The sequence below is a fragment of the Acanthaster planci genome, linkage group LG20 (genome assembly GCF_054643075.1).
Source record: "Acanthaster planci isolate LZ-2023a linkage group LG20, COTS_SCS, whole genome shotgun sequence".
Lineage (NCBI taxonomy): Eukaryota > Metazoa > Echinodermata > Asteroidea > Valvatida > Acanthasteridae > Acanthaster > Acanthaster planci.
Genome location: NC_141796.1, coordinates 589,421 through 602,220, shown reverse-complemented (window position 1 = coordinate 602,220; position 12,800 = coordinate 589,421). Strand labels below are relative to the sequence as shown.

Here is a 12,800-nt window from a genome sequence, read left to right as displayed (position 1 = left end):
GCCAATTATGATAATCAAGTCTGGTGGTAGGCAATTGGTCCTAGAACTGAGGGCACCCCAACAAGTCCAACCCCTATACACACTCCAGCCTATTCTCACTTAACCCCCCCCCCCCGATGTCTGAAAAGAATTCCTGAGATACCAGTATAACAGTGTGTTCCCTTCCTCCATGCAGTGACCAACACAAAAGTCGGGGAGGGGGCTGGGGTTCTCTCTGTCCTTCATGTTCTTTCAGAGCAGCTGCCCCCCCCCCCGCCGAGTTAAAAGTGTTGCGCCCTCTTGTGGCAATATAAACACAATCCACGCGGCATTCATTCGAGGACCGCCAGTGCACTGCCGGTATCGTGAACAAACAGCAAGTAATTAGCTCCCTAAATCATTCGAAAGAAGCAGTTTACAGCCATGGTAACAGTTGAACAGCTGTACAAGGACTACGGAGTGCTTGCTGATGCTGGTGATAAAGCAGGGCAGGTAAGAATGTCGGATATTTGTCTGATTAACGTGATCATTTCTGCGGCATGATGATGAGGTTTCCATTTTGAGTTTAGTCTGGTGGCAACTTTACCACAACCTGAGAGTAGTTGTGCGGATACAGGGAACTTGACGTTCTGGTGGGCAATTGGGCTGAAAATTTAACTAAACTGATCTAATTAATCTCGAGGCCTACGTCATGCAGAAGTAACTTGGCAAGTAGGACTTCTTCAACGCTGGTCCATCATTGGACCTGTTGAGTGTGTGATAAAAACTGCTTGTCTTCTGTTATGAGTGCAGTGTGCAAATTCATCAGACATTAGGGGTCATCACTCATGTCACTTACCTCAGAACTGTGGGGTCCAACGTCCGCTCCTCTCCCATGAACCCCACAGAAAAAGAGCCTTTTGCACCATAGGCTATGCATGACGTTTAACAGGGCACGAACAGACAGATTCCACTTGAGTTGTGAACCCATACTATGTTGCTTCATTTCCCGCAAGAGTTTTATGTAAAATAGCTTACATACCTTTGTTTTGAGTACCAAAAAGAAAAAAGCCAAAACCATGCCGTTTCCTAAGAAATGGTGCAAATATTTCCTGATCAGTGTCTGAGAGTCACGCGGTTCACATGTGTACTTGCGAAGACGAGCCGCGACCAAATGGTTGACTACGGCTGCGATCCATACACAAGACATGTAAATTGGCTACAGCCACTTTACGTACATTTGTGTGTAATTCTTAGCCACGCTGGTTAAAATGGCAGTTGGCTGCGGCATGCTGGGGGTCACACTGACCAATCACAGGGCTCCTCAATATTTATGTCCAAACTGAGGGAAGACGAGCAACAGCCGTTGGGTACCAGTGCACGTGAGCGTGCTCTCGCACAGTGAACACTTCCTGTTGAGCGGCTCTTCAACACTCCCAAAGGAACAAATCGTGCCCGTGAAGCAATGTAAGGGCACTTTTCAAATAAATGATATGACAAACACGATAGATAACATCCCAAAAACGGGACTGTGATTCGTTTGTATCTGACGATTTCACATTTATCCCGCCACGACTTTCATACATAGGCCTATAATTATTGCCCGAATATATTATGGTCATTGCTTCCCGAGCACGGCCTGCTTTTGGACTGGCCAGCCAGCCCTGCACGCACACTACTGTACATATGCTGGCATGTACATGTAAGTTGTGCGCAGTTTCGCTGTGCATGGTACAATGCTCAAAGCAGAAAGCGCGGTGTGCCATGAGCCTTTGGTGGTCATGAAAGCGTTTGTCTTTGCATACGTACATGTACATGTGCAGCGTGTGCGCTCATTGAATTCGCGTAGGAAACCCCCCCTCCCAGCGTGTTGGACCATAATCATACATAAACATTTGTCATGATAGCTAGTGCGAGCACGTGTGTTGGTTCAACGTTTTCTTATTTTGATTGAGATCGGTTTGTTACTATCTGCATCAACTGAACAAAGCAGAAGTGCAGTTTAAACTTTCAAATCCCTCCAGTTTTTTTTTTTGGGGGGGGGAGAAATGCTCGTATCAGGAAGGACTGTCGTTAGGTATTTTAAGACTTGTGTCCCGTTACTCTAAGTCCACCAAGCTCTACAGCTTGATTCATGGTACAAATGACAACTGTGCCAGTTGCATAACCAAAGTCCTAGGGAAAAAAATACCATTAAATTCTATCATTTGCAGTTTTTGAAGTACATGTAGACCGTACTTTTCACCATGTTAGAAATGGAGGCCAATCTAATTGGAGCATTTCTCTGTTTGGAGCAGCATTCATTTCCATCGATATTGTGGCAAAGTCTAGATAAAAGATTGTGAAAAGAACAAAAATGCTAGTCATTTTCAAAATGTTCCTTTGACCTAAGATATTTTGTGAAAGAAAACAACATGTGATAGCACCTTTGCATTTGTGTTCTGTCTAGAAAGTTAAAGACGAGTCGCTTCAGTCACTAGTAGTTAGTCTTGTCTGTCTTACAGCATGAGGCAGAGTATCGGTCAATCCTGAGTGCTGTCTCGGCGGGTGCGAGTGAGAAGAAACTCGCCGCTCAGTTCATCCCTCGCTTCTTCAAGTTCTTCTCGGGACTCGCAGAAACTGCCATCAATGCGCAGCTGGACCTGTGTGAGGACGACGACTGCATGGTGTGTATGATGACAAGTGACAGGTGACAAAAAGCCATTGTGGCATGACTTGAGGACTGTGACAGGTGACAAAATGTCATACGTGCATTGGTCGATGTCTGTGCGAGGGAGGGTTGAGCAGTGCGTAGCACTTTCAGAATGACAGATGGGAAAATGACAGATGACAAAGGACAGATGATATTTGGAGATCAAAATATAGTTTGATGTACAAAGTATAATGTTTGATAGATAAGCACGTCTATTTGGGGTTGCAGTGTTCAATGCCATATGTGATTCACTCTGTGAAAATGAGTCCTAATTCGCCGGAGCCACTTTGGAGCAAAAGGTCCTTTAGAATAATTTTGCGCAGTGCATTTGTCACCATGGAGTATCCACTTTGATCAGGATGCCAAACTGAGTGATACATCAAAACAAACAACTCAGTTTGCTCTTTCCAATACAAATGAAAACTCAAAAAGTGGCTCTGGCAACTTAAGACTCATTTTCACAGAGTGGGTCACATATGATATACATGTGCCATTGAATTGGCTCATGCAGTCAGTGTTTGTGATATTTGCAATGCACCAATATGCCAAACATTAGCAGCTCTGTCTTGCCAAACATTAGCAGCTCCATCTTGCCTGTTTTGAAAGCTGAAACTTTAGCCAGAAATAAAACTGGCAGCAAGTGGTTTAAAAGTTTTGCCTTTTCCTTTGTCTTTGATGGCATTCTGTCTTGTACCCCGTCTCCCATGTAGATTCGTAGAGCCGCTATCAAGGAGCTGCCCAACCTCTGCAGAGAAAGCACAGACCATCTGCTGCGCATCGCCGACGTCTTGGCTCAGTTGCTCCAGTCGGACGACCCCCAGGAGATCAGCATTGTAAACAGCGCCCTCATGTCACTCTACAAGATCGACATGAAAGGTGGGGATTCGTTCCTCCCCTCCTTCTACCCCCCAAAACCCCAAAAAGTTTTCCCCATGCTGCTGACCTTGAAACAGTGCTCAATCTAACAGTTTTCGACAGATACAAGCAGGTCCAGGGGCGTGGCTGGGGGGCGTCCACGCCCACCATAAAAAATCGTTTACCCCCAGTCGTCCCTCCCCCCCCCCCCGCCTCATGTGATCATGATTCTGTACCCGTATATGTCCAACATCCAGTCAGCCCCCCCCCTTTAGCGGGAAGCCCCCCGCTTGCCCCCGTGCTCAGAACCCTGGCTACGCCGCTGGATAATTACTGGCATTGGAGTGGTTGGGCAACAAGTTCAGAATGTGTGGCACTGAATTAGCAAAACCTTGGAATTGGAGGGATGTGGGGTTAGTCTGATTTGAAGTGGGTGGGATTAATCTGATTTGAAGTGGGTGGGGTTGGTCTGATTTGAAGTGGGTGGGATTAATCTGATTTGAAGTGGGTGGGATTAATCTGATTTGAAGTGGGTGGGATTAATCTGATAATGAAGTGGGTGGGATTAATATGATTTGAAGTGGGTGGGTTTGGTCTGATTTGAAGTGGGTGGGATTAATCTGATTTGAAGTGGGTGGGATTAATCTGATTTGAAGTGGGTGGGATTAATCTGATTTGAAGTGGGTGGGATTAATCTGATTTGAAGTGGGTGGAGTTAGTCTCATTTGAGGTGGGTTAGGGTTAATCTGATTTTTGCCAAGAATAGATGGCGTCTATTGTGATTTTTACTCAGAAAAAAATTTGCTTGGGTGTTTGGAAATTTTCAGGATGGAAAGGTTCACTTAAAAAATCCAGTTTCTGCACAGCGTACTCCTAACTCTGAACTATGTGCATAAAATATGTTCGTTTCAAATAATTTAAAAAAGCTTCAATCCTATTTTTATAATTAAACCGCACCCGATTGGTACCACACCCATTTGGATCCACACCTATCTGGTGTCACGCCCACAGGTACACTGGGAGGGTTGTTCAGCCAGATTCTCTCCGGTGAGGACCTCGTCCGAGAGCGAGCCATCAAATTCCTCAACACGCGCCTGAAACTGGGCGGATCCGACAACGTGCCCAAGGAGGTGGAAGAATTCGTCATCGAAAAGACAAAGGAGGTGAGTACAGACCAGAGACAGGAACTTATTTGCGATTGTGAGAAGAAGTGTTGAATGATTTCAGGAGAATTAGGACTTGCGATGTTACATTGTATGTCAAAACATGCCGGCCATATCAAGTCTTTGAAGAAAAACTTAAATATTCAGCCCTAAATAAACAAGTACAGCATTCTTCTTTCCTTTTGACAGGTGTTAACTGATGTGACGGGTGAAGAATTTGTCACCTTCATGCAGCTGTTGTCCAAAATGCCCTCGATGCAGACCCTGACTGGCAGACAGCAGATGGTGGAGTTGGTGGCGGAGCAAGCCGATCTGGAATCACAGTTTCTGGTATTTGCATTGTTTTTTAAACCCTTTGCTTCATCTCCCTTTGTTGATTAGGGATTCTGAAGAATTAAATAAAGCTTTCATGCTCCAAGCAAGCAACAAGTGGACATCCTTAGACATCCCATATTTTCTCTCCACAGCCACAAGATCCCGATATAGTTGATAGACTGGTGCAGTGTGTCCGTGAAGCTCTGCAGTTCTTCTCTGTAAGTACTTGAAGACATTTTCAAATGGACATCGGTGAAATGCCTTAGAGAACGGTAGTTTGTGGGTCCTTGTGGCTTTTGCCTTGTCAGTCCAACTCAGATCTTGGCTGAAATATGCAGAGGGGGTGACTTGGTGAAGTTTTTTCTTCATGTCCTCCGAACCATCTTAAAGAAATGAAATAAATAATCAAATTACAGAGCCAGGTTTTGAATATCGGGGGGAAAATCTGCAGAAAAAAAGTTCAAGAACTTCAGAAATGTTTACAAGAAGTTAGAAAATTGATGTAATAAAATTGTTATTGGCTCTGAGAGGCCAAATTATAGAGGCAGAATTTTCTGGCGTACTCGTCCAAAGCATCGTGTGTTTATGACCTGCAATAGTTCAGCTTTAGAGTTGTAAAAGTCTGTTCTGTTTACAAATTTCTTCTCTCGGGTTTCAGAAAAATGTTCCGTCTAACAAATTTGTGGTCTATATGTGTGACAACGTTCTGCCGGTTCTGGGTGACATCGTCCCACCAGGCAGTGGTGAGACTAAGGCAGAAGAAACGGAGGACAAGACGTCCTCAGGGAAAGCGTCCTCAGACAAGGCGTCCTCAGACAAGGCGTCCTCAGACAAGACGTCCTCAGACAAGACGCCTTCGGATTACGACGTCAAGTTAGAGTTGCTCCGACAGCTAGCTGAGATGGCCACTTATGCGGTAAACGCCGGTGGGGACGAGACACTCGGAAGAGTGTTTGACAAACTTCTGGTAAGATTTCTGGTAGTGTTGTCATGGTAACCCAGGGGTTACTTTATGTTCAACTTCCTCTCCAGTATGTACACCTGTGAAATGTTTCCCTGTGTCCTGATTCAGAACAACAGCAATGGATGTATGCCGGAATGGACCTATCTTGCACTCAATGTTGATAATTTTAAGTGTATTTTGTGGTTTTAACGTTTGCTGTGAATAGTTATGTCCATAATCCGCTTTTGTCCATTTTGGCTATTTATGTGAGATGTAATGCAGTTTATTGGAGGGAGAAGATTTCAACGTGAACTGTCACTCTGTAAGAAATTGACTGGCGTTATACCAGACACTGCATGCTAAAACAAACACTAACGAAAAGCACAGTCTGGTGCCGGACTATTCCTCAGTAACACACAGATCCAAAATTGTTAACATGCAAATAATGCAGTACCAGGTTGAAAGAGCAGATAGCTGTGAGAGTGTTCTACTTGACACCCTGGGAGTGAGGTTGCAAAGGACCGACCTATGAAAAACAACAAACAAGCAAACAAAATGCAAACAAACAAACAAAAATGCAAACAAACAAAGGTAATCATGAAGAAATATTCACTTGCTTATCGACGAGAGGTAGACCTGCGAATGTTTTTTCAAAGGTAGAGCCATCGTGAAATGACTGCATAGTAATCCATCTGTCATCCTGAGTGGGGTGTGAGCCTGATCCTTGAGTGGGTTGGGATAGACAACCAGATTCCTGAAACTAAGATTCTTGGTAATATTTAGGCAGTTATCCACTTGCATCACTAATTTACTTCAACTTTTAAGTCCAGTCATTTATTTAAATTTGATACGTTTTGGTATGCTTTGCATACTCCTAAGATTGAAAAGAATTTCCCATTATTAACTGTTCTGTCATTTTGCTTCACTGATTTGCTGTTCCGTCTTCAGGAGTACATGCCCTTACCCCCTGCGGAAACAGAGGGAGAGAGTTTGGAGAATGGCAAAGCCACCGAGGAGCCCAAACTACAGTTCTCCTATGTTGAGTGCCTCATGTACACGTTTTACCAGTTGGCAAAGAAACTGCCGGATTTTCTGGTCTCCGAAGAGAACTCAGAAAGACTGAAAGACTTCAGAGTCAGGTATCGTGAAGTAGAAGCGAAGTTACAAGCAAAGTTTAGGCAAGAATCTGGGTGGAATTTAATTTGACAATCCAGTAATCTTGAGGAATGTAGAAATTAAGGTTATGAAATACATGCAGTTGTTGATACAGCCATTATACGGTTCATAAGTGTGACGTCACTTCAATTTAAACCACGCCCACTGCACATGCACTGCGCATAGGGTTACATACATTGATCGCCGTTTACAAGGAACCATGGAACCGGAAGTTAACGCGCAACTTCAGCGATCAGTTAATGGGAGCCTGCAACTCATGTTGTGCCTGCATTTGTGACGAAGTTACTTACGAACCGGATACTCATTTGCTTTGTATTAAACTATTTTATTTTGAGTTTACTGTCCCTCCGACCTTTCTGAGTAACTTTGGCAGCATTATTGTGTGACCTGGAAAATAAACTTGTACAGGAAATAGCTGCAGTCGGTAACTGTGTGGCTGTTTCATGTATTGTTCTATTTACAGATTGCAGTATTTTGCCCGAGGCACGCAGCTGTACATGAAACAGTTAAGACTCGCTTTGCAGGGGAAAGTGGGCGATGAAATGAAGAAAGAGGAGAACAGACTGAAGGTCGTTGCCCTTCGAGTCACAACCAATATCAACACCTTAACTAAGGTCAGCTAAGAGTAATTACATTGTCCTGCTGCTGTTGTTGCTTGTCTTTTATTATTCAAATATTTTAATTAGCACCCAGTCAGTATTATTCAAATATTTCAATTAAGCACCCAGTCAGTTGCCCTATATACATGTATTATTCAAATATTTCAATTAAGCACCCAGTCAGTTGCCCTATATACATGTATTATTCAAATATTTCAATTAAGCACCCAGTCAGTTGCCCTATATACATGTATTATTCAAATATTTCAATTAGGCACCCAGTCAGTTGCCCTATATACATGTATTATTCAAATATTTCAATTAAGCACCCAGTCAGTTGCCCGATATACATGTATTATTCAAATATTTCAATTAAGCACCCAGTCAGTTGCCCGATATACATGTATTATTCAAATATTTCAATTAAGCACCCAGTCAGTTGCCCTATATACATGTATTATTCAAATATTTCAATTAAGCACCCAGTCAGTTGCCCTATATACATGTAGTTTGTTTCATGATTTATGTTCAAAAAGCCGTATCCTCCTTGAGTGATCCCTGTTCACCATTTCCCTGGTTGTATCGTGTTGTTGGGGTGTGATCCCTGGCTACATGGTGTTTAAGGTTAAATGGCTTCTGGCTAGCGCCCCCCGAACAAAGATATTGACAGTTGGGAAGATGCCACCAACATAGGGCTGGATAGCTCAGTTGGTAGAGCACTGGTACGGTGTTCCAGAGGTCGCAGGTTCAAATCCCACTCCAGTCAATTTCATTATTATTTATAAGCACCTAGTTTCCCTGTATAGTTTGTTTCATCATTTACTTATTTCAGACGAATTCCCTCCGGTAAATGATGCATTTCAGCCAGTAAGAACAGGAAAGCATTACAGATCAATCCATGCAGATCTGTCCGAAACCTTGAACAGTGTCTATCCAAGTGCAGTTTGTTTATTGAATGATCAAATGCAATCCTAATTTGATTAGAGGATTTACCATTTTTAAGTGTAACTGTACTATCGTTTCTTCTGTTGTAATTTTACTCGTCTCATCTTTATTAGAATCAGTCTTTAATTATTTATCTGTAAAACGTTCTTCGTGTTTATTACTTTTTTATCTTGTAATCATCTGTAATGCTCACAAGACCACATTGGATTTCAATGTTTTTTGATATATGTTGAATATAAATGATAAGAAATGAATAATAATTAGTTTGTTGTTGTTGTTGATAGTTGTTTATCTACTTGTTTTGCTGCAGAGCTGTTGCGGCTTGTTGGATATTGCTGGTAAAATTCTTTCCATTTTTGACTTACAGGATTTGTTCAGAAATCCTCCATCCTACAAAAGCACTGTGGTCCTTTCATGGCGTCCTGTTCAGAAACACGGGACAAGTCTAGAGCCTGCCGCTCTTGGGTGAGTGACCGTCCACACCTCGTCGATGGTTAGGAGAAATTTCAGATGAGGAGTTTGTCACAATTGTCCAAGAAATTGTCGTAATTTAGAGTGGGTTTTTTTCCCAAAATGATGTAGCCGTTTTTCTATTGAACTGAAAATGTGCTTGAAAACCTCTCGTTTCATCGTGGGTTTTCGTTTTCTCAACAGACAAAAGCGGACCAACATTACCCCGATTACCTTCAGCAGCGACCCTTCGCCCCCAAAGAAGGCGGCAGCGGCGGGTGGGCAGCGGAAACCCCACGCACCCCGGATCATGTACCAACCCCCATCCGGGAAGTATAGCAGCAAGGCCGGCATGGCGCCAAGCGACCCGGAGTACGGCGTCGGGTACACATACGGTGAGTGAGTACTCTGGAGACAAGCTCAACTCTAGCCAAATTGTAACATTTATACACAAAGGACTGGTTCAAGTCTATTGACATTGATCATGGCATGGCGTTTAATGCACAGAGGACTGGGTAACGTTTAGTAAAATTTAATACAATAAAAGACACAGGAAACTACAGAGGTCATCAGCGATTAATTTGTGCGTGGCAAGTGATCGAAAAAAGGCCTTGGTCAGATCTTGTAAAATTGAATGTCTGTTAAAATTGGATGGAAGCAAATGCACAGCAGACTATGTCAACTCTAATAAAATTAGCCCCAGGTAACGTCAGTCATACCAAATCTACCTTGTCCAACAAGTGCATAGCGACCACCATCTCTGGAATGGACTGGTTCCTTTGTACCCTTCTTCTCAATAGAGAACAGTGTACTGTTGCAAGGCGTCTCGCATGTAACTAAGCAAAAGCTAGCCCCGGATCACGAGGTATAGCAACAGTGTCTTTAGTATGGAGACATCAAAATGTTATGTTCACGTGAATTTAAAGAACTCAGTGTGCCAGATTTTATCCAAGTTCAACTTGCAAGAGGCGTATGTAGCATGTACAATGACGGATGTGCAGGTTGATGTCGCATTTTATGTTGAAATTTTTTGTTTTTGATAGGTGGTAGAGGGGCGCGTCAGAACCAGTGGCGAGGTGGGAGTGGCCGTGGGCGGGGTCGAAGTCGGGGCGGCAAGTGGTGGTATTGATGATTGCATTGCGTTTGTACAGTGTATACATAGGCATGAGTAACATGCACTGAACCTCGGTTCCACACAGTAAACGGCAGGATAAACTTGTCAAGAGAATGATTTTTGACCATTCGTAAGTTCTGGGTTTTTTAATTGTGCATATTTGTTTAGGTACCGGGTTGAAATTTGTAGGTTGTCGTGCACCTTTGTTTGTGTTTGTACCCAAGCTTCAAGTTACCTGGATGTTTTTAGAGAAAACTCCTGAATAGCTCCTAAAAAAACTCTTGTTTTCATTTACTTTTTAAAAATGGATCCTAGGTTCATCAAAGGTCATTCCCGCTTGGTTTCCATGCCAACCTAAAATACTGCATGCCGAAGTCGCACGTCACTCTCTTGTAAGTCTGTTTCTTGCAAACTGGACAAAATCGTGAGTCCAGCTCCTGGCAAAATAACTGTGTCGGCCTGTGTAGTCCCATTTCCACTGAAATCTCACAGAGCACTACAAACAAACAAAGAATGTGACAGATGTGCGTGGTAAGGTTTTTGAAATTCAAGAGTTACAGTTTTGTTTGTTTTGTATGTAAACTTTGTTTTCTCTTGCAAGCTTTCTAACAGCAAAACGCATGCCAATTTGGGAGAGTTGTATTTCTAAGAAGCGGTTGCATGTTAATTGAACGGATTCTTATCGACCCCAAAATAATGCCTCAGACGTCTTCACCGAAACGGCACCACACACCTGCGCAATCTTTCACCTGAAAAGACACAGATATTTTGGCCATCAAAACACCCTGTTGGTTGATGCAGTACTTAACGCGTACGTGTGACCCACACCGCTGCTGCCGTACCGTGGGTTCTAAATCTGGACACTTTACACTGCCTGGAATTGACAAATAGCGCCCTCATCAATGAGGAAATTGAACGTACATGGAGTTTGTCCACACCATGAAAACACAGCCCCTCCCCCAAAAGGGGGGGGGGCACTTGCAAACTGTAGATGTTCGACCGAAACAGCCCCGAGACAACTCGCACTCTTCCAACTGACAAATAGGTGCAAATCAGTCAATGTTGTTTTGTGTAACTGTCTGTGGATGGAAATTCTGTACCACAGTGCATTTAAAGGGGCATGCCAACTTGACGACCGAAATCTTGAGATATCGTGTACGTTGTTATATTTCCACAGACTTTTTCCCTTTACTTTGGCTTGAAAGAAGCGGAGTTGGAGCTTAAGGGAGAATTCCAAAGTATTTCAACTCTTGTTTCCAGGAATGCCTCTTGTTTTCAAACTTGTACGAGCACAGATCACTGTCAGTACAACAGTCTGCTTACAGCAAGAAATTTGTAGTTCAAATCAGTTGTTCTGTTAAGTCAAGGTCCATGTTATTGAAAGTAACCAGCAAAGTCCGATGGACCTCTTATTCATGAGGTTTGACTGCATAAACTTCACACACACAAAGAATCTTGGGGGTGGGGATTGGGCTATTTTTGAGCGAGTTTGAACATGCAAGACAAATTTGAATTCAGAAAGAAGTGCTAGAAAGTTTGGCTTGGAGTGCGCTTTTATGATGCTTAATTTTTCAGTTGGGAACCAACATTTTCATCTCACATTTGATTTCAGAATCGTAATTGCTCAAATTTGTTGTGCCACTAACCACTGGTGACCCCTATGTGATAATGGTTCAGTCGCCCAGTTGGGAAATCCCAACAGTTTGGAGGGGGGGTCGCACTGTTTTTAACGTTAAGAAATGAAACAGTTTAATAAAGCAAGAACTATGTTCGCTACTTCTAATTTTGAAACACCCGTTATCTCCAAATGGAGCAGTCTATCACAACTGCTCAAACCTGGTTGAAGTTCACTTCAGCACTGCATGTTTGTCCCTTCCAGAAAAACCCCCATTTTCCAAATAGATCATTCCAGGTCAAACCAATTTTGGAACGCTCTAATAGCTTTCATTTGTGACACATTTTCCACATTCTTTCTATTGTCTTTAAGTTGTAATCCATCTCTTGCAATATCCAAAGGAATTCCTTGTGATGTAACCAGATTTTCTTATGAAATAAACATGGTCCTTTTAAATAAACAGGTGTGTTTTGTTTCTCTGAATTAATTGACTTTCTTGAATCGAATTTGTCTTGCACATGTCAGTCCTAAATATGTACATGCTGCATAATTACATGTATGTAAAGATATGCATATGCATAAGTTCAGGTCACATGCAATGATGCAAGTGCCAAGATTTCTTATTTCAATATTCATGACATGCATCCGTAACAAGTTATGCATTTATGTTTCAAAAGCATTGAGTAAATTTCCCACACAACCATGGTCAAGTTTCTCCCCCAGTTCTTGCATCCTATGTCTGATTTGTACACTTTCTCCTGTAAACTGTCAAGTGCATTATTTCTGTACTTGCGTTTTCACATCGTGTGACAATCTGTCACCAGAGAGGAACTTAGTAGTAAAAAGGGAGAGATTACATGAAGTGTTGTAATGTTCCACCAAAAGGAACACGTACTACAAAAAAAAGTATCCCTTTTTTTTCCTGGGACCCTGCAATCAGTTCTCTGAAAAAATGGGATTGAACTGGCATTTTCT

At 42.7% G+C, this 12,800-nt stretch overlaps 1 protein-coding gene across 1 annotated transcript; it reads left to right on the top strand.

Annotated features, from left to right (window-relative positions):
- Nucleotides 1-301: 301 nt before the first annotated feature.
- On the top strand, nt 302-12,285 carry LOC110975404 (apoptosis inhibitor 5-like). Its single transcript, XM_022227861.2, has 12 exons — nt 302-471; nt 2,463-2,624; nt 3,361-3,526; nt 4,517-4,668; nt 4,858-4,998; nt 5,136-5,201; nt 5,642-5,950; nt 6,875-7,065; nt 7,566-7,716; nt 9,014-9,111; nt 9,301-9,491; nt 10,140-12,285. Exons 1-12 carry the CDS (start codon nt 403-405, stop codon nt 10,223-10,225), a joined length of 1,782 nt encoding a protein of 593 aa, XP_022083553.2. The 5' UTR covers nt 302-402; the 3' UTR covers nt 10,226-12,285.
- The last annotated feature ends 515 nt before the right edge of the window (nt 12,286-12,800 follow it).

What these genes read in the sequence shown, in the direction of transcription:
- LOC110975404 (XM_022227861.2), top strand. Translation starts at nt 403, where the DNA reads ATGGTAACAGTTGAACAGCTGTACAAGGACTACGGAGTGCTTGCTGAT. An exon ending in GAGTGTTTGACAAACTTCTG is followed by an intron (nt 5,951 to 6,874) that starts GTAAGATTTCTG and finishes TTCCGTCTTCAG; the next exon opens with GAGTACATGCCCTTACCCCC. An exon ending in CTAGAGCCTGCCGCTCTTGG is followed by an intron (nt 9,112 to 9,300) that starts GTGAGTGACCGT and finishes TTTTCTCAACAG; the next exon opens with ACAAAAGCGGACCAACATTA.